The sequence below is a fragment of the Camelus ferus genome, chromosome 18 (genome assembly GCF_009834535.1).
Source record: "Camelus ferus isolate YT-003-E chromosome 18, BCGSAC_Cfer_1.0, whole genome shotgun sequence".
NCBI classification, from domain to species: Eukaryota; Metazoa; Chordata; class Mammalia; order Artiodactyla; family Camelidae; genus Camelus; species Camelus ferus.
The window spans coordinates 7,588,754-7,616,310 of record NC_045713.1 but is presented as its reverse complement, the minus strand read 5'-3'; the positions used below and the strand labels follow the sequence as shown (position 1 = coordinate 7,616,310).

The 27,557-nt window shown below is 43.7% G+C and overlaps 2 protein-coding genes and 1 long non-coding RNA gene across 3 annotated transcripts; 1 reads left to right on the top strand and 2 right to left on the bottom strand.

Annotated features, from left to right (window-relative positions):
* The first annotated feature begins 1,973 nt into the window (after positions 1–1,973).
* On the top strand, positions 1,974–15,433 carry LOC106731099 (zinc finger protein 501). The gene is given in 7 exon segments (XM_032459770.1): positions 1,974–2,131; positions 3,174–3,332; positions 3,882–3,970; positions 6,286–6,412; positions 10,894–11,865; positions 11,868–12,101; positions 14,451–15,433. Coding segments are annotated over 4 exon segments (1,401 nt in total). The 5' UTR covers positions 1,974–2,131; positions 3,174–3,332; positions 3,882–3,883; the 3' UTR covers positions 12,083–12,101; positions 14,451–15,433.
* LOC116657477 lies at positions 6,232–14,271 on the bottom strand. The gene is made up of 3 exons (XR_004312583.1): positions 14,130–14,271; positions 7,121–7,125; positions 6,232–6,242 (listed from the first exon to the last, which is right to left on the bottom strand). It is a non-coding gene; the product is annotated as an uncharacterized LOC116657477 (long non-coding RNA).
* A 2,354-nt stretch (positions 15,434–17,787) lies between the features above and the next one.
* On the bottom strand, positions 17,788–25,308 carry ZNF394 (zinc finger protein 394). Its single transcript, XM_006172667.3, is given in 4 exon segments — positions 17,788–19,359; positions 19,361–19,560; positions 21,763–21,889; positions 24,679–25,308. Coding segments are annotated over 4 exon segments (1,596 nt in total). The 5' UTR covers positions 25,090–25,308; the 3' UTR covers positions 17,788–18,501.
* Between the last annotated feature and the right edge of the window lie 2,249 nt (positions 25,309–27,557).

Here is a 27,557-nt window from a genome sequence, read left to right as displayed (position 1 = left end):
TTGCTATCCTCGGGCGTCCCGACAGTTTGGGGGTTTCCCTCTGGGTTTCTTGTCCTTTCATCACTGGGATGTACAAAGCAGGATGCAAAGGTGGACAAGGTAGAATTAGACAGGGTGAGGGGAAGGGGCTCAGGGAACACTTGCTTTTGACTCCAGAAATAACCTTCAGGTCCCTGGGGATTTTGAGGCTCTGGCCATCCTCCCAGCAGCGCTGGAATATTCCATGATTCTAAGGCATCATGGTGGTATAAGAGGCACCATTACTTTCTGAGCCACCAATAAAGAAAAAAAAAAAAACGCCAACTAAATGACAATAGAATACTTTATCACTTTGACCTTTTATTTCATACTATTAATAGCTCCCTTTTAGACTTACTAGCCATAATTTTAATCATACATTTAAAAATGATATATGCCTCTTGTACTCACATAAAAAGGAAAATAAAATGGTGAAGGTATTGCTTAACTCTTCACATTCTGAATTCTATTCTGAACCATTTTCCCATTCAGCGTTGTCCGTGCACGTTTTTACACTCAGTATCGTTTTCCTTGCCACCAAGAGTATTGGAATATAGCAGTTCTTAAGTATGTTCCACTCTTGTCTCTGGGATTTTCTTCCAAGCTGTTGACACCCATTCTGGTGTGCCCATGTACATTAAATAACAGGGAGAAAAATGTGTAATTATAAATTGTGGCAAGTCTATGGAGATAAAAAACAGGGTTCTGTGAAACAATGTGAATTAAAGGGAAGGGAGGGGGAGGGAAGGCTTCTCTGGAGAAGTGACATTTGAACTGAAATCTAAAGTATGATTAGAGTGCGATGTTCTAAGCAGAGAGAATGTGCAGATTAAGGGATAGCAAAGAGTTTGGGTTGTGTGAGGTACTAAAAAGGCCACATGATCTGAGTATAAAGATAGGGAAATAGCCACAGATAATCTAGGATTGGCAGAGGCAGATTATGCAGGGTTTTATTATCTGTGTTAAGGAATTTACATCTTACTCCAGGTCACAGGGAACCACTGAAGGGTTCTGAGAAGAGTGACACTGACAGATTTAACTTTTAAAAGTTAATCTTGCCTGCTTTGAATAGCACAGATTGAGGAAAGGCAAGAAGAGATGTGGAGACTGTTCCAGTGACTATGTTAACGTGGACTAGAAATGACAACTGAGATACTAACGGTTTCTCTGGATTTCTGTGAAGACCTAGAGCTATAGCCCTGAGTGTTTTCAACAAGGAAGAAAGAAGTGTCTCTGTTTTGGTTTATCTTTGGCTCCAGGAAGCCACCCTTCCAGGACTAATGTCCCTAAACTCTAGGTCCGCACAGTTCTCCACTTCAGAGCCAACCTCCCTACAAGCTGCTGCTGCTTCTCATATCTGACTTCCTTGTGAACTCATTCCTAACCGTGTTTCTTCTTTTCTATCTCTCCTATCAGGGCAATGGCTTCTCCCGTCTGCCTATGCTTTTTAAATCAGCCGGAAAGCTTTCAACAAAATCAGCACTAGCACTCGGTTTCCAGATTTGCGGCTTTATTACAAGACAGAAATGCTAGGAAAAACACTGTGTCACAAGTCCCCATCGTCCACCTCCAATTAATAATTACACACTAAAATCACTTGGAGCTTTTAAAGAACAGCTTTTTGTTGTTGTTGTTGTTTTCCTTGGCGGGAGGGGGGATAGGTTTATTTATTAAATGGAGGTACTGGGGATTGAACCCAGGACCTCGCTGATACTAAGCACGCGCTCTACCACTGAGCTTATACCGTCCCCCGCTGACAGCTTCTCATTTTATTCAGAAGAGACCTGTCCGATGGGGAATTGTCTCCATTTTAAAGCCGACAGTGACGGCCCGCAGTTCTCTGCCCTCGCGCTGCAGACGCCCACCGGGACAGGCATCGGTGTCCCCGAGCCCTCTGGGAAGTGGAGTCCTTCCACCGGGACCCCCGACCCGGCGCGGTCGCCTCCAAGTGCGCAGATGCAACTCCAGACGGAGCCTCGGGCTCGAGCCTTTTGTCTCCCCGCAGCTCCGAGGGTCCGGACGGCGACTGCGTCCGCCTCTCCCGCCCCTCCCAGAGCGCAGCCCGGCGGGGAACCAGCCCCAGGCCCGGAGCCGGGTCCGCAGGGCGTCCGGGGTAAGAGAAAGCCGGGCCCGAGGCGCCGGTCTCGGGGACCCGCACGTCGGGCGCGCGGCTCCCGCGCCTCCCACCGCAGCGAAGGCGGGGCTGTCGGGTCGGCCTGGGCGGGGAAGGGCTGGGCCGCGCTGGACCCGGCCTACGTCCCACAGCCCCGGGCGCTCCGCACACTCCTCTGAGGTGTTTTCGGCTGGGTAGCGAGCCGGCTTTGTGAGCTTTGTTCTCAGCCGAGGAGCGTCCCAGCAGCGAGGTTGCCGCTAAGCACTCTGGGAAATGGAGTCCGCGGGCACTAAACGGGGCGTGGCAGATCGGGGGATTCTGGGAAGAGGAATGAGGAGGTCGCAGAGCCAGGCTTCCGAGGAGCGGAGAACGCGAGCGTCTCCTGCTGGTGGTGGCTTTAGGTTTTGTCACTGCACTGAGAGCCTTGAAGTTCTGAACTCTGGGGACAGAAAGAAAAAAATGGGGTCCGTGTCCTACTCATGTCCCCTCTGTGTTTTGCTCTGTCAGAGTTTTAGAGGGCCTGGGTAAAGGGTTCGACTCTGAGCGTGGAAGGGAATCCCAGCCTGTATATTTTCAGAGTCTTATGGAGCGAGTGAGGAATCGGATGTACGGCCCCATTTATCAGTTTCAGTGTGTTTATGAATCACAAGGATGAAGCAACTGTGGGAGCCCTGCTTTTAGTTACTGCAGCAATAATCACAGGCTAGCTAATGGCCACTTCTGTGCTTTAGGGTCTCATGAGAGTGTCTGGACCGTCTGGAACCAGGTGTGTGACTGAGGCTCACAGTTCACTGTCCTGATTCTCTATTTTTGCCCTGGTGTGGAATATAATGACTGATCTGAGTACTCCAAAGGATGCCCTTCCAGCTGCGGAGGTTAATCTAGACTAATGAAGGATCCAAGCAAAGTAAAATGACTTCTGAGGCCCTAGGACTTAACTTTTCCTAGGAGAAGAGGGAGAGGGAGGTGCCCCAGGGAGTGGGAATCAATTCCAGAGTGGGGGGCTGGTGGTGGCAAACCTAACCCCCACATCTCTCTCCAGGGCTTCAGAGTAGAGTTGAATGATTTACAGAAAGAAGCAGATTAGGTATTGCTGAGAAGCCCATGTTTATTTCATCGGAAACAGTGAGTACAGAGGAAGTCAGCAATAACAGGACAAGGAAGAGAAGCTGATTATGGACCACTGAACTTGAGGAAAAAGGTAACAATTACAGAAATAAACATGGAATTGAAAGTGGGGACAAGTGGAGGAAATACCCTTGATGGGAATGAAAAGGTTAGGTGACCTTGCATGATAGGAACAGTGCAGCAGACACACATCAGGAGAAGGCCCCAAAGTAGAGAAACGCAGGCAATGACCATGCTTGGAAATCACTAAGTAGAATCCTTGTAATACATCTCCCTGTCCCATCTTCCTCTTTCAGCACTTCAGTGCTCATCCACATTCCCTCTGAAGCCATGGAAGGGAGGATATTCCATAGTGCTTGCTTTTGTAAAAAAGAGCAGGTCACACTTTTTCAGCCCTGTTAGACTGTTGCAAAAGGTTGACATATTATGGGTCCTTGAGTTTAACTTGGTCAAAGCACTTTCATGTTGTTATTGTCTTTCTCCTCATTAGAGCTTTTGGAGTTGAGTAGAGTAGGGATTATGTATATAATTCACCTGTCTTGTGATAGCTTTTGTCCTACTGGATTTGGAAGTGGGAAGATAGTATTTACCTCCCTCATGGCTTTTTTCCTACTCCTTCCAGCCATGACTACTAAGGATGCTTCTCTGCCCCAAGAACAGAGCACAGAAGAAATGAGTCCTACCGTAGAGCTCCTTCCTGTTGAATTCCAAGTGAGTCTGAGTTTAATTTCCCTCCCCTGAAATTTCAGCTTGGTGTTCATAGAGTGTTCTAATTTATTTCTTTCATCTTGCTTCAGAGGTTCATGGAAATCCCATCCGGAGAACTGAACCAAAGTAATTTTTCCCTGACCACTTGAAGCTCTAGGGAGAGCTCAGGCAGGAGCTTTAAATTTGGGAGTAATCGGTGTGAATGGTACTTTAAAGTATGAAACTGTGATCACTAAGGGAATAAGTGTAGACAGAAAAGAGATGGGATCTTATTACTGAGCCCTGTAGCTTCCAACACTTCAAGGTCAGGAAGCTGAAGAGGAACCAGCAAAGGAGACTGAGAAGATGTGGCCAGTGAGGCGGGGGAAGTTCAAAGTGTGGCATCCTGGTAACCAATTGAGGAAAGTGTTCTAAGGAGAAGGGAGTCATCAGCTTTGTTAAAAGCAGCTGCTGAGTCAAGTGAGACGATACGTGAGCACTGACTGTTGGATTTGGCAATAGGAAGACCATTGGCGACTGCCAAGAACAATTTCATGGAGTGACAGGAGTGAGAGCCTAACTGGAACGGGCTCAGAAGAAAATGGGAGGAGAAAAATTGGCCCCAGAGGCTACAGACAACTAGTTTGGAGAGTTTTACTCTAAAGAAAAGGAGAGGAGTCGGATGATAGCTGGAAGGAGTATTAAGACCAAAGAGGGTTTTTTGGATTTTTGTTTTCTTTTTAAGATGGGAGAAGTAAGGGATTGTTTATAGGTATGTAAGAGTAGGTGAAAGAGAAGATGTCTAGATTGAGTGCTGGGGAACTCCAACATTTAGAACCACTTTTCAAACATTACTTTACTGATTTTAAACAAATACTCCTGTGAGTTAGGGGTGATGCCTATTTCACAGTAAACTGAGGCTCCCGGTAACCTGCTCAGAATCATAAAAGGGTTTGAACCCTAATCAGATCCCAGGTATGTCTGATTCTAAATCTTATGCCTCTAACCACTCTGTTCTGTTGACTGGCTTTCCCACAAAGCATTTTCCAATTAATTATGGTCAACAAAGTACACTCACATGGCTGTCAATGTAACAGAGTAGGAGTCTTAGAACAGGTGGCCATTTTCAGTTTCAAATCAGCAAATCCACTCATTCAAAACAACTTTAATTACAAGAGGATAACTAAATAAATCTGAGTCATGGCCCAAAGCACCGAGAAAGAAGAAAAGTACTGAGAAAGAAGCAGCCTCTGTTAGAACAGCATGACCGTCTATATACATTTAGGATATCAAGCTGAATTTCTATAAAATCTCAGAATATTCCAGAAATCGGTATAAATTACATTTCTGAGCTTTATCCCATCTACAGCATAATCAGTAATTAACATTTCATTGTCATTCAATGGTTCATTTATATTAGGTTTACTTAGTAAAATATGTAAGAGAAGAGTATAATTAAGAGTATAGCTTTGAAGACACCTGCACCCCACTGTTCACCTGCAGCACTATTTACAATAGCCAGGACATGGAAACAGCCTAAATGTCCATTGACAGATGACTGGATAAAAAAGATGTGGTATATTTATACAATGGAATACTATTCAGCCATAAAAACAACATAACACCATTTGCAGCAACATGGATGTCCTTGGAGAATGTCATTCTAAGTGAAGTAAGCCAGAAAGAGAAAGAAAAATACCATATGAGATCCCTCATATGTGGAATCTAAAAAAAAAAACCAAAACAAATACAAAACAGAAACAGACTCATAGACATAGAATACAAACTTGTGGTTGCTAAGGGGGTGGGGGGTGGGAAGGGACAGACTGGGAGTTCAAAATGCATAACAGATAAACAAGATTATACTGTATGGCACAGGGAAATATATACAAGATCTTGGGGTAGCTCACAGTGAAAAAAAAAAGTAACAATATATATATGTTCATGTATAACTGAAAAATTGTGCTCTACACTGGAATTTGACACAACATTGTAAAATGAGTATAACTCAATAAAAGAAATGTTTATAAAAAAAAAGACTGCCTGTGTCCAAATCTCAGATCTGATCCTCACATCTGTAAACAATGTTAATAATAGTACTTACCTAACATCATTATTATTACAAGAGGTAGTTCAAAGGACTTAGTACATAGAAAACATTGTAATTGTTAGTTATTATTATTTTCCCTAACATAGATTAATACTTAGAAAATTTAGAATATTCCATTAAAATAGTTAAAATAAAGGTTTAACCTTCAGATTAAAAAACTCTTCCTGTTCTAGATTGTTCTCTTCCCTCAGGGATTACCAAGTCCTATAAGAATGTGCTGTTCTTCCAGGAACTGGTGACAGTCAAGGATGAGGAAATGGACTTCACCCATGTGGAGGAGGAACAGCTGAATTCTGCCCAAAGATTCGTGGGCATGGATATGAAGGTGGAGAATTGTGGGAGCCTGGTATTTTGGGGTAAGGAAGTTATTTTTCAATGCATACTGCTTACTGGGACATAAGCTAATGGCATCTAAAATGCCATACTTTTGCTTAAGACGCAGAGACCTCTTATCCCCTAGGGGATTCATGATCATTTTGTGCTCAAAGTTGGGCTTCTGTTCTCTTTTGGCAAGTAAACGTTTGCCATATATGGGACTGAAAAAGGACAGCTCCATTATTATATTGGTTTTAAGACTTAGAAAGCTATACTAATTAAAACAGTGTGGTATTGGTGAAAGGACAGATGTAAATCAGTAGGACAGAGCAGACAGTCCAGAAATTGACCCACACATGTATGGTCAATTAATTTCTGACAAAGATGAAAAAGCAATTCAACGTTAAAAGGATGATGCTGAAAACGTTCAATAGATGATGCTGAAAAAGTTGGACATCCATATACAAAAAAAATGAACTTAAATCTATACTTCCCACCATATATACTAAGTAACTCAAATGGATCACAGATCTAAGTATAAAAACTAAAACTATAAAACTTCTAGAAGAAACATTAGAGGCAGTCTTTATGACCTTTTATAAGGCAAAATTTTATTAGCTATGACACCAAAAGCTCAATCCAGTAAAGCCATCTGGGTCTTGAGTTTGCTTTTTTGGAAGGTTTTCAACCTTCGATCCAGGTCCCTTGGTAGTTATAGGACTATTCAAATGATCTATTTCTTCTTGAACGAGCTCTGGTAGTAGTTTCCTGCCTTTCATTTCTGCAACTGGTAATCCGTATCTTCTGTTTTAATTTTGTTGGTCTTCCTAGGAGTTTAACATTTTTGGTGATCTTTTCAAAGAACCAGCTTTTGATTTCATCGATTCTGCTGTTTTCTGTTTGCCGCGTTATGCACTGATGCTCTTACCGTTATTATTTTTCTCCTCTGCTTTGTTTAATTTGCTCTCCTTTTTTTTAGTTTCCCAAGGGGATCACTGGTATATGATCTTTCTTCTCTACTATGAACATTTAATGCCGTAAATTTCCTTCTGCTTTAGCTGCATTCCACAATTTTGATACATGGTATTTTCATTTTCATTCAATTCAAAATAATTTCTATTTTCACTTGTCTCCTCTGACTCTTGGTTATTTACACAAATTTCTGTTTTCGATTTTGTAGTTTGATTCTGTTGTGGTCAGAGATACTTTGTATGATTTTAGTTATTTAAAATGTTTGAGCTTTGTTGTGTTATTTATAAGTGCATAATGTTCCATACACACTTGGAAATAAATGTTAAGTAGGTCAGGTTGCTTGACAGTATTGTAGGTTTTCTCTGTCTTTACTGATTTCCTGCCTGTTGGCCTCTACTGATTACTAACTGTGGAGTGTTGCATTCTGCAACTATAATTGTGGGCTTTTCTACTTATCCTTTTAGTTCCATCAGTTTTTCTTGATGTATTCTGAAACTCTTGTTAGGTATATTCTCATTAAGAATTGTTACGTCTTCTTGGTGAATTGACCCCTTTATCATTATGCAGTGTCCCTCTTTGACCTTGGTAATATTCCTTATTTGGAAGTTTATTTTGTCTTACATTAATATGACCACTCTAACTTCCTTTTTTGTTGTTGTTGTTTCTTCTAGCTTCCTTTTAATTTTTGTTTACATAGTATATGTTCCCATTCTTTTTGTTTAAACTATTCAGAGTGAGTTTTTTGTAGGCAGCATATAATTGGGTCTGGTTTTTAAATCCATTCTGACAATCTGTGTGATTTTTCAGTTGGTGTGTATAGACCATTTAAAGTAATTATTGTTATGGATGTATTTAAATCCTCTATGCAGCTAGTTGTTCTGTTTTTGCTCCAACTTTTCTTTGTTCATTTTTATCTTTTTCTGCCTGTCTTTTGATTATTTTTTATTATTCCATTTTATCTCCACTATTAACTTAGCATTAAATCTTATTTTAAAAGTTTTTTAGTGGTTATACTAGAGTTCCCAATATCCTTCTTTAATTAATAATAATATACCTTTAAAGAATATTATAAAACTCCATGTATAGTATGAGAAACCTTACTTCAGTAAACTTCTAATTTGTCCCTCCCATCTTTTGTGTAATTGTCATGCATTTGACCTTTACATATGCTGTAAGACCACAATACATTGCTACTATTTTTGTTTAAGACAGTTATCTTTCAGAGCAATTTAAAAAATGAAAAAAAAAAAGACTTTTATATTTATTTTCATTCACAGTTTTTTTTTTCTTTCAGCACCTTAACTGTCACTTCATTGTCTCTGGCTTATAATTTGTGACAAAAAGTTTGCTATCATTTTGATCTTTGTTCTTCCATATGAAATGTGTCTTTTTCCTATGGCTACCTTTAGGATTTTTGCCTGAATCTTTGATTTTCTACAGTTTGAATATGATGTGTCTAGGTGTGTGAGTGTGTTTCATTCTACTTGGGGTTCTGAGCTTCCCTGGATCTTTGGTTTGATGTCCTCTGTTAGTTGTTTTCAGCCATTGACACATCAGGCACTGTTTCTGCCCACTCCATCTCTGCTCCTTCCAAGGTTGCAGTTCCGTGTGCATTTAAGCCTTTGATACTGTCCTACAGCTCTTAGCTGCTCTCTTCTGCTTTGTTAGTTTTTCAGTCTTTTTCCCTCTTTGTGTTTTAGTTTGGATAATTTCTGTTGACCTATTTGCACGTTTACTGATTCTTTTCTTAGCTTTGTTGACTCTATGGATGTGCCCATCAAAGAAATTCTTCATCTCCATTACTATATTTTTTCCTTTCTAGAATTTCCATTTGACTTTCTCTTATAGTTTCCATCTCTCTGCTAAGATTCCCCAAGCATTAATGTGTATTGTGCACCTTTTCCACTAGAGCCTTTTACATATTAATCATAGTTATTTTAAATCCCCTCCTGGGTCCAATATCCGGGTATCATTGAATCTGGCTCTGTTGGTTACTCTGAATATGGTTTTATACAATCTGATTTGAGTGGGGCTGGGAAGGGGTGCTTGGAGAGAGGATGCAAGCAGACCCCTTGTGAGGCTGTTGCATTAGTTTAGGTGAAAGGTGATGGTGGCTGAACTGGTGTGGTAAGTAACAGGGAGGAAGAATACAGGATGTATTTGAGAGAGATTTGGGGGGTATAATCCATAGAACTTGGTTTCTTTGTTGTGGCTGGTTTCTGACGTTCAGCTAGAAAATCTTTTTGAGGTTTTGTTAGGTTTAGATATGTACTAAGTAGTAGACTGGTAGCTTACAGATAATAAACACTGCGTAAGTGTCTAATATTATAGTTCAAAGCATATGTTAAACTTTATGTACTGTGATATTATCAACTTGTGAAAATTATGGCAGCATTAAAAATATGTTTTACTGAAACATCAGTTATGTTTCTATAATGGGATAAAAGGATATTAAGAAAGGCTATCACAGTGGGGCAGGATATAGCTTAGTGGCAGAGCGCATGCTTAGCATGCACAAGGTCTTGGGTTCAATCCCCAGTACCTCCATTAAAAACAAATAAACAAACCTAACCGCCCCCCCCAAAAGAAACAAACAAAAAAGAATGGCTAGCGCCCTCTAGATTTGCCTCATTGCTGTATTATTTGTGTTCAGTTGGGTTCATACAGCATATATTTAAGCATGTACTTGCTCTCTACAACACTGTCAGAGGCCCTAAGAAATATCAGTGAGCAAAAGAGGTGTGCTTCCTGTCCTCAGAGAACTTACCTTATGGTGAGGAAAGAAGGAAAGAAAGAAGGAAGGGAAAGAAGAAAGGAAAAATGAAGAAAGGGAGGGAAGGAGGGAGAGGTCAGTGGTTAGTGGAGACACAAAATCTTAAAGCCTATGCTAAACAAACAAAAAATCTGTGCCTTTAAAGAAGGACTAGAGAACTATTTAAAAAGTCAAAAGTAGCGGGGAGGGTGTAGCTCAGTGGTAGAGCACGTGCTTAGCATGCATGAGGTCCTGGGTTCAATCCCCAGTACCTCTATTTAAAAAAAAAACAAATTATCACCCCTCCCAAACAAAAACTAAAACAAAGAAACAAGTCAAAAGTGGCTGTCTCCAGGTGGTATTATTGTAAGTGATTTTTTTTGTTTTCTTCTTTTTTTAATAAGTAATTTTTTTGTCTAATACTTTTTCAGTACCGCCCAATCTCAACCCGTGTTTTCATCACTCTCCTTCCTGCTCCCTCCGTTATTTTATTTTAACATTTGTTCTCATCCCGTCTGCTTATCCTCTTCCATGGTTATTCTGTTCAGTCTTCCATTCTCTCAGGTAGAGCGTCCTCACTGTCTGACGTCTTATTGTCCCTCATATTAGTCGTTCTCTCATCTCTGTTATTCACTGAAACTTTGTTGTCTGCTATTGCCATGAAGGTCTTTCTGAGAACATTCCAGTAAGCATTTTTAATGGGCATCATTTTAATTCTTTCTAGCTTCTTGCCACCTCAGCAGTTTTCTTTCTCTTAGCACAGAGAACACCAACCTTTGTACTTTTTATTTATTTCAGATTCCGATGCCATACCTGAAACTAAAGTGTCCCTTTCAAAGCAGGACGCTTATGAAGAAATACCCCCTGAACAGGAGCTGATAATTCAAAGACTTGAAAAGGATGATGCCTGGGAATGTGGAGGCACATTAGAAAGGCAGCAAAGAATTCCGAAGAAAGATGTAAGGCAAGTCATAATTAAACACAGGAGAAACCCCGTGGAGGATTGTAACGGAATCGGGGTAGGTTCAAACTCAGTTAAACATCAGAAAGTTTACTCAGTGAAAAAGCCTTGGAAGTGCACTGAGTGTGGGAAGTCCTTCACTTACTGCTCAGCCTTTGTCCTGCATCAGAGGATTCATACGGGAGAGAAGCCCTATGTGTGTATGGACTGCGGAAAGGCCTTCAGCCGGAGCTCATCGCTCATGCAGCATTGGAGGATTCACACCGGAGAGAAACCCTACGGGTGTAACGAATGTGCGAAAGCTTTCAGTCACCGGTCAGCCCTCATCCAACATCACATCATCCATACTGGAGAAAAGCCCTATGAGTGCAATGAGTGTGGGAAGGCCTTCAACCAAAGCACGTACCTTATCCAGCATCACAGAATACACACTGGAGAGAAACCCTATAAATGCAAGCAGTGTGGGAAACCTTTCAATGACACCTCCTCCCTTATTAAACATCAGCGGGTTCATACAGGAGAAAAACCCTACGGATGTAACGAGTGTGGGAAAGCCTTTAGCGACAGGTCAGGCCTCACTCAACATCAGAGGACTCACACGGGGGAAAAGCCGTACGAATGCAGCGAATGTGGGAAAGTGTTCAGTTACTGTTCAGCTCTTATTCAAAACCAAGGAACCCACACTGGGGAGAAACCTTACAAGTGTAATGAATGTGGGAAAGCCTTCAGTGACCGCTCAGCTCTTGTAAGACATCAGAGGATTCACACTGGGGAGAAGCCTTACAAATGTAAAGAATGTGAGAAAGCCTTAGCCAGAGCTCATCCCTGACCAAGCACCTGAGAACGCACACTGGAGAGAAGCCGTATAAATGCAGTGACTGCGACCAGGCCTTCAGCCAGAGCTCATCTCTTATTCAACACCAGAAAATTCATACAGGAGAAAAACCCTATAAATGTAAGAGGCGTGAGAAAACCTTCCGTGGGCGTTCAGCCTTTCATCAGCATAAAGGAATTCATGCTGAATAGGACGCAGCAAACTCATGAGGTAATTGTGTATCTTCTCCTGATTGTATAGACCTGCTCTAAGTATCACAGGGCGGGTCACAAAAACGTGTGTGGCTGTGCCTCCCAGAAACTGGCTCTCTTCCTTGAAGTGTTATTAGGTCTGGAAGGGGGCAGGAGGTCCATGGATGTCTCAGTTACAAATCATATGGCTGAAGCAGAGAAGAGAATTTCCAGGGAAGCCCGGAGGAGAAAGTCTAGTTTAGCTGGAGAAACAGAGTAAGGAGCTGAGCGTCTAATATCAGTAGAAAAGTTAATCGGAGGAGCAGACTGAACATTGCTTGAGGCTGAGGGCTCTCTAAACAGCAGTTTTCAACCTGAAGTCAAAGTGGGGAGGATCAGGATCCCAAGAAGGAAAATCACCAGGAAGTTTCTAGAGGCGAAAAGAGAGAGAAAAATCCAAGCCCAGAAGCCTCCTTTCCTCTGTCCCTACACGCCACCTGTTCACTTGCACATTTGCAAACATTTAAACCAATAGTGATTTACCTTGTATGCACACTGAAATCATCTGGGAAACTTTAAACAAATGCCTGCATCCCAGCCTTAGAGATTCTGATTAAGTTGGACTGGGGTGTAGTCTGGGCATCAGGAATTTTAAAACTTCTCTGGCAATTCCAGTGTGCAGCCAAGATTAAATGCCACTGATTTAGACTCTTTCTGCACAAGGATCAACTCAGTGAGACAGGATCACAGGCAGCTGAGGGGAAAACAGTCCACGTTAGCTCACGAGAGCTCTTTGTGTTCTTGCTTCCACCTTTTCTTTTCTCTTACTAATTATATAACATCATCTTTTCCACCTGATTTTGGATCCCTTTGCTTGGACCTTGTTTTCTCTGACTTCATGTGAACCAAACTGCTCGATACTGACGTCTGCTCTGGCCCTGACCCTTGCTAAGTGCACTCCTTTAAGCCCAGTTACAGCTTTCTCAGCCACTTCTGACTACCTGGATCATATATAATGCTTGCCACCCGTGGCCCAGTGGTGGCAAATATTAACCATAAGAAAAAGTCTTAGAGAAGGACCTAAAGACCAGAAATCAGGACTGAAGAAGTGACTGTAAGGGACTTTCAAAGAGGTAAACTTCAGTTGTGTGCAGGAACTAATACTGAACTTCGCAGGATGTAGGTGGGAGGGAGGGTAAACTAGGAACATTCATTCCTACATTTTACAGGAAGTACAACCGTAACTCTAAAGGGAGTTACGAGAAATTACAGATGACATTGTAATCCCTATAGAACATCTGTTAAGAGATGGCATAAGTAGAGGAATTAAATGACATACTAAGAAATGTTTAACCCAAAAGAAGGCAGGAAGGAGGGAGAGAGAAACAAACAAACAGATGGGACAAACAGTAAACAGAAAAATGGCAGACTGTACTCAGCCATATCAATAATTACCTTAACTGTAAAGACAATGGCTGAAATGAAACTCAGATTGTCAGGCTGAATAAAGAAGAATGGCCCAACTGTATCTGAAAGACACATACTGTAAATACAGAATGTTCAAAAGATCAAAATGTTTAGAGTAATGATGTTGAGTTTTGTTGGAAGCTTTTTCTGCATCTGTTGAGAAGATCTTATTCTGATTTTTATTCTTCAATTTGTTGATGTGGTGTGAAGGAGATTAAGAAGTACAAACGTTCACCTACAAGATAAATGAGTCACGGGTATGAAATGTACAGTGTGGGGAACAGTCAATAATTTTGTAATACCTTTGTAGGGTGAAGATGGAAACTAGACTTATCATGGTGGTTATTTTGAAATGTATAAAAATACTGAATCACTATGTTGTGTATCAGGAACTAACATAGTGTTGTAGGTCAATTATAACTTAAAAACAAACAAATGAACCAACTCAGAAAAAGAGATCAGATTTGTAGTTACCAGAGGGATGGGGTGGCAAGAGGGGAACTGGATGGAGGCAGGCAGAAGGCACAGACTTCCAGTGATAAGATAAATAACTACCAGGGATGTAATGTACAATATGATAATAGAATTAACAGTGCTGTACGTTATAAAGGAAAGCCATCAGGAGAGTAAATCCTAAATAGTTACTCATCACAGGGAAGAAAACCCATCAAAAATTTTCTTTACCTTTCTATCTTTGTAGATGATGGATGTTCACTAAACTTACCATGGTCACCATTTCATGATGTAAGTCAAATCACTATCCCGTACACTTTAAACTTACACAGTGCTGTACAGCAGTTACATCTCAATAAAACTAGAAGAAAAAAAAGGAAAAGAATTTTTAAATGTCACTAAGGGACTGTAAATATAGTGGAATGTTTAAGAGAATTCTGATGTTTCATTTGTACTTTTTTTTACTCAGAACTATGGCCTAGAGTCACTGGGAAATTCAGATCTTCATCTTTTCAATTGAAGGAATCAACAGAGACATCCGTTTGTTACCAGTGTCATTCCAGAATGTTCCACATGGGACTCTGGCAGCTTCATCCTCGGGGAACGAGCTTCCTGACAAGGTCCATTGTACAAACCAAATGGCGTTAAAATCCCAAACCTTTAGATTTCAAGGTGAATCAGAATATCACAAAATAATCAACATACAGATACAACACATTGGGGGGGAGGGTATAGCTCAAGTGGTAAAGCCTATGCTTAGCACACAGGAGGTCCTGGGTTCAATCCCCAGCACCTCCATTAAAAAAAAAAAAGCACATTAAAACTCTACTGAGTTTCCTCTTCTGACCCTGATGCAGTTACTACAACTGGACTAACTTACTAGACTCGTTGTTAAACACTATCAAACCAGACAGAAGATATGAAAAAAATGATCTCAGACCTTGGACAACAGTCAGTGCAGACCCATGACCCCCGAGGAAAAGGAAACAAGTCGGGTGAGGCCTGCGTTTGCCCTGACTTTCTAACTGGGCGCACGTTCCAGACCACAGTGCAGGGGAGGGGGATCCCACAGACCACAGCAGGCTCTCTGAGACCTGGAGACAGAGATTTGAGTTCAAGGAGGCAGAGGTAGCGGGGTCTGGGTAGCAGAATCCTAGACAGCTAGAAGCCGCACACAGAAAAAGCTCCAGAAATCTCCATAAGGGTCCTCCTGACTTTGCTCCTGACAGAGCGAATGCCGGGCAAAGAAGGAGCAGGAAGATAGAAGCTAACAATCCCCAGAGCTCACACACAGCTGGGGATGTTCACGTCCTGACCAGCCATGACAGAGTCCTCCCTGAGCCCCCGAGGCGCTGAGCAGACACACAGAGGACAAAGGCCGAGTAAAAGCGCCAGACAGGCCCAGAGGGCCTCGAGACTTGCTCCAGCTTTCAAGCCAAGATCTCACCTTTCCTGGGGGTGATGCACCCTCACAAAGCTTCAAAACAAGCCTTGAAAGAATCCAGCTGAAGGTAACTTGAACTGCCAGGAAAGAAAAGCTTTTACTGGTAAAATACACATACCATAAAATTTACCTTTGTTAAGTGTACAGTTCAGTGGCACTAAGTACATTCACACTGTTGTGCAACCACCACCACGGCCCATCTCCAGAACTTTCTTCATCTTCACAAACTGAAACTCTGCACCCACTGAACAGTAATAAAAACAGTTAACTCTGTTTCCCCGCCCACTCAGCGCCTGGCAACCAGCCTTCCACTTGGTGTCTATGAATTTGACTAGCCTAGGTATCTTATATAGGTGGAACCATACAGTGTTTGTCCTTTTGTGTCTGGCCTGAGCATTTAGCCTCATGTCCTCAAGGTTCATCCATGCTGTAGCATTTGTCAGAACACCCTCCCACCCGGGCGTCAGACACCAATCACCAGTCCAGGTTGTCACCTGTGCTTCTGATCCACTGGCTAGAAATTAGGGCCCACACGACCCACTCCCTGGGTCCATCAATTTGCCAGAGTGGCTCACAGAACTCAGGAAACAGTTTACTTGCTGGTTTGTTGTAAAAGGATGTAACTCAGGAACAGCCATGTGGAAGGGATGCACAGGGCGGGAGGCGGGGCGGGGGGAGCAGAGCCTCGTGCCCCTCCCGGCTCCACACCTCCCAGCACCCTCACGATGCAGCAGCCATTTCTGGGTTCTCATGGGGGCCCTACGTGGGCGGGACGGGTCCAGTCATCAGCCTTTGACATGACTGGTTCGACCCCAGCCCCTCCCCTCCCCTCAGGGGGTGGGGTGAAAGCGCCCCCCTCTCATCACGTGCTCTGTTACCCAGGCCTCCAGCCCAGCCTGGGTGTTTTCCACGGTTGCCACGTTAGCATAAACTCAGGTGTCGTTGAAGGGACCTGTCAGGAGTAACAAGACATTCCTCTGACCTGTGCTGCTCGGGAGCTATTTCAGAAACCAAGGACAAAGCCTAGATATTAAAAGACGCTCCTTTGCTGTTACAGGAAATTTCAAGGGTTTTAGGAACTCTGTGCCAGAAACAGGCAGGAGGATCAAATATCTGTTTCTTATATAAATCCCTGTGTCACAAGGGGAGGAGGGATGGAGAGAGAAAAGGGAAGTGTCATGGTCACTGGATCTAGGCCCTGGAGGAGACAGGAGAAAGAGAGGATGGAGTGGAGGCAGAGGAAGGGTCACTAGAAGGGCAGCCCCTTCCTCTGGGGGAGGAGAGAAGAGGGCGAGGACACGCGCAGGACTGTCTGGGGAGGTGGGAATGCGGGAGGAGGTAAGGGGCTATTTTCTGGGGCAGGACTGGCAGTACCTTCTGAGAGGAGGGGATGGGGTGAGCCCGGTGTCCTCACAGCCCCTTGTGCCCCCTCGCAGTGTGGACCCCTGGATCGATACTATGCAACTTCTGCTTCCTCACTGGACTCTTCACTCCCTGAAGCAGGGCCGGGGCTCTGAGGGTTGTACAGGTTGTGCACTTAGCAGCTCTAGGAGCCCCGTCCACACAGCTTTGATGTGAGGGCATCCCCTGGAGTTGAGCAGTGCACAGCCTGAGTAGCTGTATCCTGTAGCCCCGGTGGGAGCTGCAACCTCTGTGCGTTTCTGTTGCTGGCATGTAGCCTGGAGACCGGCAACTTCTCGGTGCTCAATAAACATTTCCTGAAGGAACGAGAGAGATAAAGGTGTAGATGTAGAAAGACCTGATAATCTGAAGGGTGTGAAATAGTATCTAATTGGCTTAAATTGCATTTCTCTTATTACTTACGTCATTGAGCATCTTTTCATCTTCATGGACTCTAATTCCTATGTTGTCTTTTCCTAATGCAATGTAGTTGAATTTATCAATCTTTAATAAGGCTCATGCTTTTTGAGTCTTGTTGCAGATTGCTACCAGTTTATCAAAAATTTGTTTTCCTTCTTCCTGGGCACACTCACAGTAGAATGTAATTTAGCACTTGCTTTTGGGGAGAGAAATTGGGAGGGTGGAGTGGAAGCCACAGGACAGCTCACACACTGATCAAGGAATTCTACCTCTGGGAATGTAGCCTTAGATTCTAAAGAGCAATCCAAATTATCCTAAAATTATATTGATATTCACTTTAGCATTGTTTGCAACAATAAAAACTGAGACATGCCTGGAATGCCCAAGAAAAGGAACTGTTACATCCACTTGATGGACAATGAGCAGCTATTAGGCAAAAGGTTATGAAAACCATGTAAAAATTTTAAGACATAATACTAAAGATACAAAATATAAACCCTGTGGTTTTTGTTATATAAAAAATGCACAAAAAAATCAGACGGAAATACATCCCAATGCTTGTAACAAGCGGATCACGGCGTTGGGATTATGGGTGATTTTCTCCCATTGTGTCCCTAAATATCAAATAATGTACTTATATTCCCTTAATATAAAAAAAGTTCAAAAAGAATTTGGATGCAATACTATGTTATTTGTGTACAGCACTAGAGAGATAGTAAGAGAGATTTAGGCTCTAATCCAAATTTGTAGCTGTGGCTAACCAAACAAGCAAAGAATGAGAAAGCAACAGGGACTCTGCAAAATTAGTTTTTCACAAAGTCAAAAATATAGAGTGCTTCTTGTAGGCACTGAACTTTACAGGGTGTTTTGGGTTATAAAATATTGACCATCTAAGTAGCAAGACAGTTCTAAGTGACGGAAATCCATTCTCTGGGAAGTAACTGGAGTGGGCAAGGTTTGGTCCAAAAGCAGAGGTAGGAAGCGTGAAGAGACGAGGACAGACTGTCACGGGTCAGCCCTCGCTCATGTCAGCGTCTCCTTGATGCGGCTCCCGACTTGAGCATCTCTCTCCGTCCTGGCGATAGGTTATCCAAGTACGTCCCAAGGCTGCAGTCGGACTCTGTTTTGGGTGTGTTGCCCAAGGCAATTCCATCCACAGTGACTGAAATACTCCAAAGCCAAAGAATGTGGTTTCTGGAAACAAAGAGAGAGAGAGGGAGAGAGAGAGAAACAAAACAGCTCAGGCAGAAGCATGTCAAAATGACAGGACTTTATTTCTATGGATTCTTTGGTGTCGGATGAGGTGGGAACTCTGTCTAAAGCTCTCCCCACATTCAAGACACCTGTAGGGCTTCTCGCCAGTGTGAGTTCTCTGGTGTTTGATGAGGGTGGCGCTCTGGCTGAAGCGCTTCCCGCAGGTGGAACACCCGTAGGGCTTCTCCCCGGTGTGGATCCTCTGGTGCTTGGCGAGGTCGGAGCACCGTTTGAAGCCCTTGTGACACTCCTCACACGTGTAGGGCCTCTCCCCGGCGTGTGCTCGCTGGTGCCTGGCACGGTGGGCCATCCGGCAGGTGCCCCCGCACTCAGCGCATCTGTAGCTTTTCTCCCCCAGATGGATCCTTTGATGCCGACTGAGATGTGAGCTCTGCCTGAAGCGGTCCCCGCACCTGGGACACGTGTATGGCTTCTCGCCCGTGTGCGTCCTCTGGTGCTTGATGAGGGTGGCGCTCTGGCTGAAGCGCTTTCCACATTCTTGGCATTTATAGGGCTTCTCCCCGGTGTGGGTTCTCTGGTGCTTCAAGAGGTCAGAACGCTGTTTAAAACCCTTCACACATTTATCGCATTTGTAAGGTCTTTCTTCTGGGAACCGTCTTGGGGTCTCCAAAAGGCCCGGACCCTGGCAATTTCCCTCCTGGTCAATATTTTTGTGGGGTTTTACCACAGCTAAGCTGTGTTTGCAGCTGTCCCCACGGCCGTCACTCAGCAGGGGACTCTCTGCGGTCTGCACGTGCTGACAAAGAACAGAGTCTGAACTTCTGATGCTCTTCCCCAATTCACTGATTTTGGAGTCTTTCTCTTCTCTGGGGCCGTTCTGGAGATCTGAGATGCCAGGGGACTCCCGGCTCTTCAGGAGAATGTTCAAGTTTCAGCGATGAGGGCTTCCCTGAGTGCTCTTCTGCCCTGTCCTCATGCGCCTCACCCCACTCGCAAGACAGGTGCTCCTGGGACCCTGGTAGCTGCCCCTGGGGCTCCACTTCGTCTAGAGTTTCTTGCTTTGGAATCAACTCTCTGTTCTCGGTTCCGGTTTCCGAACCTGAAACATTAAAACACAGACTGCTGACAGGCCGTCCCTGGGGGAGAGTGAATAAGAAAGAGGCAGCAGAGAAACCACCCGCCCCAAACCCTTTTAATATTCTCCACAAAACCACTCTTGAAGTGAAAGTATTTTAATTAACCTGTCAGGTGTGCTCACGCTTCCTGCACAAACCCCGCACCTTCCCTTTGAAGCTTGTGCTTACTCCCTCCGACCCGCCTCTCCCCACCCCCACGCCGCTGTCCTAGAGTCAGTATGTCACAGAAGGCAAATCAGGAAAGGGGGGTGGAGAGAGATGGTACAGCCTTTATCCCATGCATGAAGGATGGTTTAACAGGAGAAATTCTATTCATGTGATGAGTGACAGTAACAGGCATACCAAGTGCCTCCTGTGTGAAGGCAGGATCTGGGTAGGCAATAAATCTAGGACTGATGGAAGTCGGTAGGGGATCCCATCCCTCAGTCTAGAATTCTTGCAGTTCACTCTCTCGGAAGGCTGAACCAGATCAGCGCTGGACTAGAGCCATCAGGCACACCTGAGAGTAGGGGACAGGCACCACTCTCCCATCTGGAGAATCAAGTGAAAGCTGACACTAACTGACAGACCCTCAGGGCACTGTCCTCTGTTCAGGCTCAAACTGTCGGCTCCAAAGTTTACCTCCTCCAGGCTGGGGCAGGGATTTCACAGGCTTTACTCCCTACCGTATCCCCATCTAGAACAGCACCTGGCTTATCTGCAGACACTATAGGGTATCTGTGGAATGAATCTCTCTATGGTGAAGCCAGTCAGGGCGTTTGCTTGGTGGAGACCTGGTTGGAGAGTGTTCCAGGCATATGGAGTGATCAGAGCAAAGACCGTGAGGCAGGATGCCCGCCACGTCCAAGGAGCAGCAAGGTCAGTGAGGCTGGAGCTGAGTGAGTGAGGGGAGGTGGGAGGTACGAGGGCCGTGCCACGTTGGGCATCACAGGCTTTTACTCCGCGTGAAATGAGGAGTACCGCACGTTCTGGGCAGAGGCGGGGCGCAGCCCAGCATTTAAAAAGGAATCCTTGGTGGCGGAGGATACAGCTCAGTGGTGGAGTGCATGCTTAGCTTCGTGTGTATAAGGTCCTGGGTTCAATCCCCAGTACTTCCTTATAAATAAACCTAATTACCTCGCCCGTCCTCCCCACTCCCACCCCCCAAAAAAGAAAAAAGGAATACTTGGGCGACTGTGTTAGGACATCATGCCATCAGCTGAACACCAAATGTGGACAAGAATGTGGGGAAAGAATTCTCATGCACTGCTGGTAGGAGGGCACACTGGTGCCAATCATTCTGGACAGCAAGGCGGGCAAACATCCCTAAGTACACTCTCCTCAGAGACCCCTACAGAGGAACACCAGGAGAAAGATACGAGAGCGTCTGGTGTAATACTGCGTGCAGTGGTGAAACACTAGAAGCCTGCAAGTCCACTGGCAGGAGGATGGATAATGTATATTGGAACATTCACACAATGAAACATACAGGTGTTCAAACAAATAAACTATAGCTACTCGCATCAACAGGGCTAAATCCCAAAAATGTAAGAAAAAAGGCAAGGTGGAAAGGACTATACAGCAATATAATTTATATCCCATAAAAACATGTAAAAATGCTATATATGTTTACATACATTATATATATTATATATGGTAACATAATTTATATCCCATAAAACATGTAAAAATACTATATATGTTTACATGCTTACATACATTTATATAGAGAGAGTGCATTTGTAGAGAGAATATAAAACAAACATGGAAATGATAAATCAGGATATTAGTTACATCTGGAGAAGGAGCGAGGGGACAGCTTTTAGGGAGGGTACACAGAGCTTTACTTACAGTTTTGGCTGTAATATAGTCTTTCATTGAAAAAAAAATGAAGCCAATATGGCTAATATTAAAATTTGATAAACCTGGGTGGTAAATACACAGGTGCTCACTGTACTTTTTTTTAATACTTTCTGTATGTATTTTATTCAAAATGAACCAAAATAAAAAGCTGAATCTATCACCTAACAATACAGAACAGAAAAGTCTCGCTGGGGTCACAAAAGGGACCCGAAGGCTCTCAACCTGTGTCTGAGTGGCATTTACTGAAGATTACTCGCAGATTTACTGAAGCCAGCCCCTCACAAGTCTCAGCCAGCTGGAAACAAGCAAAGGCAGGCGCTTACCTGGCGAGGCTGTGTTCCCACAATCCTGCAGCGTGCCCTCCCTGTAGGCGTCCCTCAGTGCTGGGCCCAGATGCTGCCACTCCTCCCAGGTGAGAGATGCAGCCACATCCCGGGCTGTCACCAACCCCTGAAACAACATGAAATCCCCCTTTAGCACTTGCTGTCCCCAGATGGCATTACTAGTGTCAGGATGAGGCCGGACTCCAGAGAGGAGTCTGCAGCACTGAGAAATCGAGTCCCCACCATGGCTGTTGAGTCTTTACCGGCGAGCCTGGTACTGATGGGGCAGTTGCTGGCATTCCCCGGTAGTCCTGAGAAGCCTTTCTGTGGGCTGTCTATGCTAATCTGGGGTAAGAGTGAACTGTTCATTTGAGTTATATCACTGTGATTTATCAAAATGGAAACCAGATATGGATTAAAAATATACAGGTAACCCAAGTCCCGAGTTTCAATACTGGCTTTCAGACAGTTTTCTCATGTAAGAGATGGATCCAAAGATCTATCTAAAGATGAAGGTAACAGCAGGTGCTTTCCCTCCCACTGACCACACTGCACAATAAGATAGTTAGCCAACGAGATGACCTTTTGAGATGGTTTATTTAAATGTATGTTGATCATCCCTAGAAGGTAATGCCACAGTTCTTACAAAGGGAAGGTTCTAAAATAGTGCAGGGAGATGGCTGTCCAGGTTTCAGCAACGGGTCACAAACTGACTCCAAGGATCTCTCAATGACAGGGACGATGAATGTATTTTTTTAAATTGAAGTATAGTTAATTTACAATATTGTGTTAGTTTCAGGTGTACAGCAAAGTGATTCAGTTACATTTTTTTCAGATTATTTTCCATTATAGGCTATTACAAGACATTGAATATAATTCCCTATGCTATACAGTAAATCCTTGTTGCTTATCAATTTTATGTGTTTCTATCTGTTAATCCTATACTCCTAACTTATCCCTCCCCCCTCTCCCTTTTCCCCTTTGGTAACCATTAATTTTTTTTTTCTATGTCTGTGAGTCTTTTTCTGTTTTGTATACAGATTAATTTGTATTATTTTTCAGATTCCACGTGAGTGATATGTAATATTTGTCTTTGACTTACTTCACTAAGTATATTCTGTAAGTCCACTGAGGTTGCTGCAAATGTCAATATTTTTATTGGCTGAGTAATATTCCAGTGTGTGTGTGTGTGTGTGTGTGTGTGTGTGTGTGTGTGTGTGTGTGTGTGTGTGTGTATTTATACATCTTAAGTCAGTCATCTTTTGATGGGCCCTTGGGTTGTTTCCATGTCTTGGCTTTTGTAAATAGTGCTGCTATGAACATTGGGGTGCATGTGTCTTTCTGAATTAAGAGTTTTCTCCAGGTATATACCAAGGAGTGGGATTGCTAGATCATATGATTAAGTCTATTTTTAGTTTTTTAAGGAACCTCTGTACTGTTTTCCATAGTGGCTGCATCAATTTAAGAGCAATGTATTTTAAAATTTTCTGTTATGTTTTGACATCATTAAAAACAACAACAAATCTTTCTGGCTGTGGAGACTGCCAAATTCTTAAGAGCAAAAGGATCAGCCAAAACTAGTTAATCCTGAGCCACATCTCCTCTGTCTGGCCTGTACACTCCAGGAGGTAACATTCCCCTGCCTCAATCACCCCAAGGCAGGGTACAGGCAACGAGGGACCACTGCTATAATTTAGAGCGCACTGAAATTATTCACACCAGCCAGTTCTAAACTGTTCTCCCGCCCTGCCTTACCTTTCCTTCCAAAACCCCGACATAACCTCTGGCCTCACCTTTCCCCTTCCTCCTGTCATCTGCGTCCTGACCACCCTTGTATCTTTCCCATGAGGCTCTGAGTGGCATTTGGTGCCTCCTGTTTCCAGCACCTGAGTATAATAAAATTTGTTTTTTCCTGAGCCTCTTCTCTCCCTGTAAAGGACGACCACACTCCTGTGTGTCTCAATACTCTGAAGTCTTCTCTACAACACTCCTTCACTTCTGACACCACAGGTGTGCACTTTCATAGGTCAAGCAATTCTGCGACACCAGCTGGGTGGACTATAGTTGAACAATTCTGACCCTGCCTACCTGGAGATGGTGTCAGATCCCACAGATTAAAGGCTTAGTCTTACAAGACCCCCCTCCAACCCCCGCCGCACTTCAGACACCAAGTCCACGTGGTCACCTATAGACCTGCTTCTGACCACTTGGCTATAGATCTGAAGTTCCCGTGACCTCTCTCTCAGTTCGATTAATTTGCTACAGTGGCTCCAGAACTCAGGAAAACAGTTTACATAATAGATTACCAGTTTATGATAAAAGTATAAGTCAGAAACAGCCAGATGGAAGAGATGCATAGGGTAAGGTCTGGGAGGTCCCGAGTACAAGAACTTTTGTCCTCCTGGAGTTGGGGTTCCTCACACTCCCGCTAAGTGGATGTGTTGACCAACCCAGGAGCTCTCTGAAACCCCTACTATTGGGATTTTATGGTGGCTTCATCACGTAGGCATGATTAAGTATTAACTCCATTTCCAGCCTCTCTTTCCTCTCTGGAGTACCATTATCAATTGTGGGAGTAAAACGGATGCTCACTTTTGAAGCGGTGGTGAACTGTTACAGCATAGTGTAACACACTTTCCTTCCTGACCTCTTTCTTCCCAAATTATCTAGTTAGACAAGAGGGTGTCTTACAATGGGTAAACAATACTCCTGTGGTGGTTTTGTGCCTAAATGTCTACAACCCATGGACCATTTCCGGGATGGATTTATTGGTCACTGTTTCCTACAGAAAAGAAAATGTTTCATGCACATCCTAAAGTCCACACAAAACGTAATAAGGACAACTTTTGAAGCCCACAGCATCCTTCACACCTCCACTCCCCATCCTCCCACCACTAGAACATTTTCACTCCTCACCTTGGGTGAGGTCCCGTTAAGTGCTCGCTGAAGAGCCCGCACCAGGGCGGCAGCCTCCTCCCCACTCTCCGGGCGGCGCTTCCGCGCCCAAGCCTGGAGCTCCCGGGGCAGGATGGTCAGGAACTGCTCCAGCACCAGCAGCTCCAGGATCTGCTCTTTCGAGTGCTTCTCGGGCCGCAGCCACTGACGACAAAGTTCCCTGAGCCGGCTCAGCGCCTCTTCGGGTCCGGCCACCTCCTGATAACGGAACCGCCTAAAACGCAGTCGGGAAGTTTCGGGATCCTGACAGTCCCCGGGCAGGTCGGCCTCCCGCCCTCCAGGTGAGTCCTCTTCCACTTTCACTATCCAAGGTCCCTCACGCAGGGGCGGCGCGGCGACCCTGCCTGGACTTGCGGTCAAGCTCCAACTCATCTTCCCCCCGCACGCGCTGACTTCCCCGGAGTTCTGCCTTCCGCTGAGAAGACAGCAAACCCAACAAAATGCTACGGGACGAATCGGACCTCCCCAGAGCGGTGGCTCAGGACGGCCCCGCCCCAAACAGGCTCCCACCTGGCCCGGCCCCCGCCCAGACTACTCCCACCCGCAGCTACCCGCCCCCAGAAGTCGCTACAGCCCGTGACAAAATATACTAACAGCCCATGCCGGAAGTGCGTGACCGACTCCCTGTGGCGCACATCCCTGCGGGCATTTCCGGTTCCTCTCTAGGCGCCCCGGAGGACTGAGGTGCATCTCGGTGGTTTGCCGTCCTCACACTTAGCGAGGGACTCTACCTGTGTACCTTGCAGGGTGGAGCTTGCAGTCCTTAAGGTTACAGAACTACAGGATATTCTTCCTTTAAAAATGAACGTCATTATTTAACACATTATCTGTGGATAAAGTTTTGTAAATTTTGTCTTAGGGAAAGTTAAAGATCCAACGGTACAAGTGGTAATTCATTGGATATTCATTTATGCAAGAAGGTGTCGTAGCGTATCTATATGCCAGGCACCGTGCTTAACACTATAAATACGCAACTGGGAAGACAGAGTCCCTGTCCTCAAGTTGCTCACAGTCTTCTAAAGGAGACAGAAAAATTCTTACAGGACGGTGTAGTAAATGCTTTGAAGTGAATACAGTGTTGATTTGTCTAACTAGAGGTGGAAATGATCAACCATGCCTGATGAGGAGGGTACAGTAAGAGACTTCAGAGAAGAGATTAAAGCTTAAAGAGTCCATGTGGACTGAAGACATTTTTTTAATTAAAAAATGGGTTAAATTTATAGGCAATCAATCCATAGTAGATTGTATCATTCCCTCCAATTTTATGATTTTCTACACCAAGCTCCCTTGCAACGCTTTGAACTTGCTATCCAAGTTGCCAAGGATTTGTCCTCTTCTAAAACCAACTCCCCTGTTGTGTCATTTACTCCCTCTTCCTCACTTTAAAGTATCAGCATGGACACTGCCCCACCTTTTCTGTGCCAGTGTTCAGAAAAACAAATCATGCAGGGAGTTGTGGTATAGCTCCGTGGTAAAGTCTGTGCTTAGTATGAATGAGGTCCTGGGTTCAATCCCAAGTATCTCCATGAAAACAAACAAACAAACAAACCAGACCTCAAGAGACCCTAATACTTAAACTACACTCTACTTCCTTCACAGAATCAGCTTTTTTGAGTTGTGCTTTGATACCTGCCATCGGCTAACATTGAAGGGTCATTAAAACCTATTAATCTTATTTACTACAGAGATCTTATTAAGATATTGTCCACTGTGTCATACATATAGTGTCCTTTTCCTGGGCAGTCGTGGAAATTTCTCTTCCCTCTGAGTACCAAGAATAGCTTGATTTCTCCTAAGTCAATATGAATACTTGGCTTCTACCCAAGATATACTGCAAATCATAACTGATCTTGTTTCCTTCTTGCATTGCTTGCTGAGGCTTCTCAGAGCCAAATTGTGGGCTATCTTTTGCCAGCGTATAGGAGTTTACATACAGTAGGCAATTTGTAAACCCCTTATCCCTGGCTCCGTCTTATTTATCCCTTCCCTATTTTTTCTTTTCTCACTTTATTTTATCACTTAATTTTTTTTAAAAGATGAGGCTGCTAGCATTTTTCAATTAACTTCTGTGAACAAAGCACCAGAAAAGGCTTTGGGGACACAGAAATATATCATTCAGTGATAGCAGTGAGAGAAGATGAAAGCACTTGATATTCTGCAGATGAAGGCAAAAGTTACATTACAGGAGAAAGGGAGATAAGACCTAAGCAAATAACTATATGATGATCGGAGTCCATGGTCATACAACCCAGAAACAGGAATTGGTGGAGCCAGACTGTTAATTAGCTGGAAAGCAGACAGAACCTGTATCTCCTCTCACTGGGAGGAGATGAAAAATGCTTCTACCGCCCTCATAGTACTTGGTAGTCTCTTCCGGATCCAAAGATTGTACAAAAGCACAGATATTAAGACCAATTATTAATCCTCAATAACATTAACACAACATAGAATTATCACACATGTAGACAAACAGACCAATGCAGCAGTATAGAAAATCTAGAAACAAACTTCAAAACACAGGCAAATTTAACATACGATAAAGGCAGCATCACAAATAAATAAGGAATAAAGATACAATTTTTCATAAATGTTGGGAGAACTGGGTAATGATTTGGAAAAAGATAAAGTTGGATCTATACTTTGCATCATACACCAAGATAATTTTAATGGACCAAAGACTCAACGTTTAAAAATGAAACCATGCAATGTTCTATTAAAATCAAACATAAACATACATCAGACTTGAAAATTCCCTGAGAAGACAAAGCTAATTTAGTCATAAAAACAAAGCTTAATTTAGCTTATTTTGCAAAACAAGCCAGGCTAAATTGACCTGGATA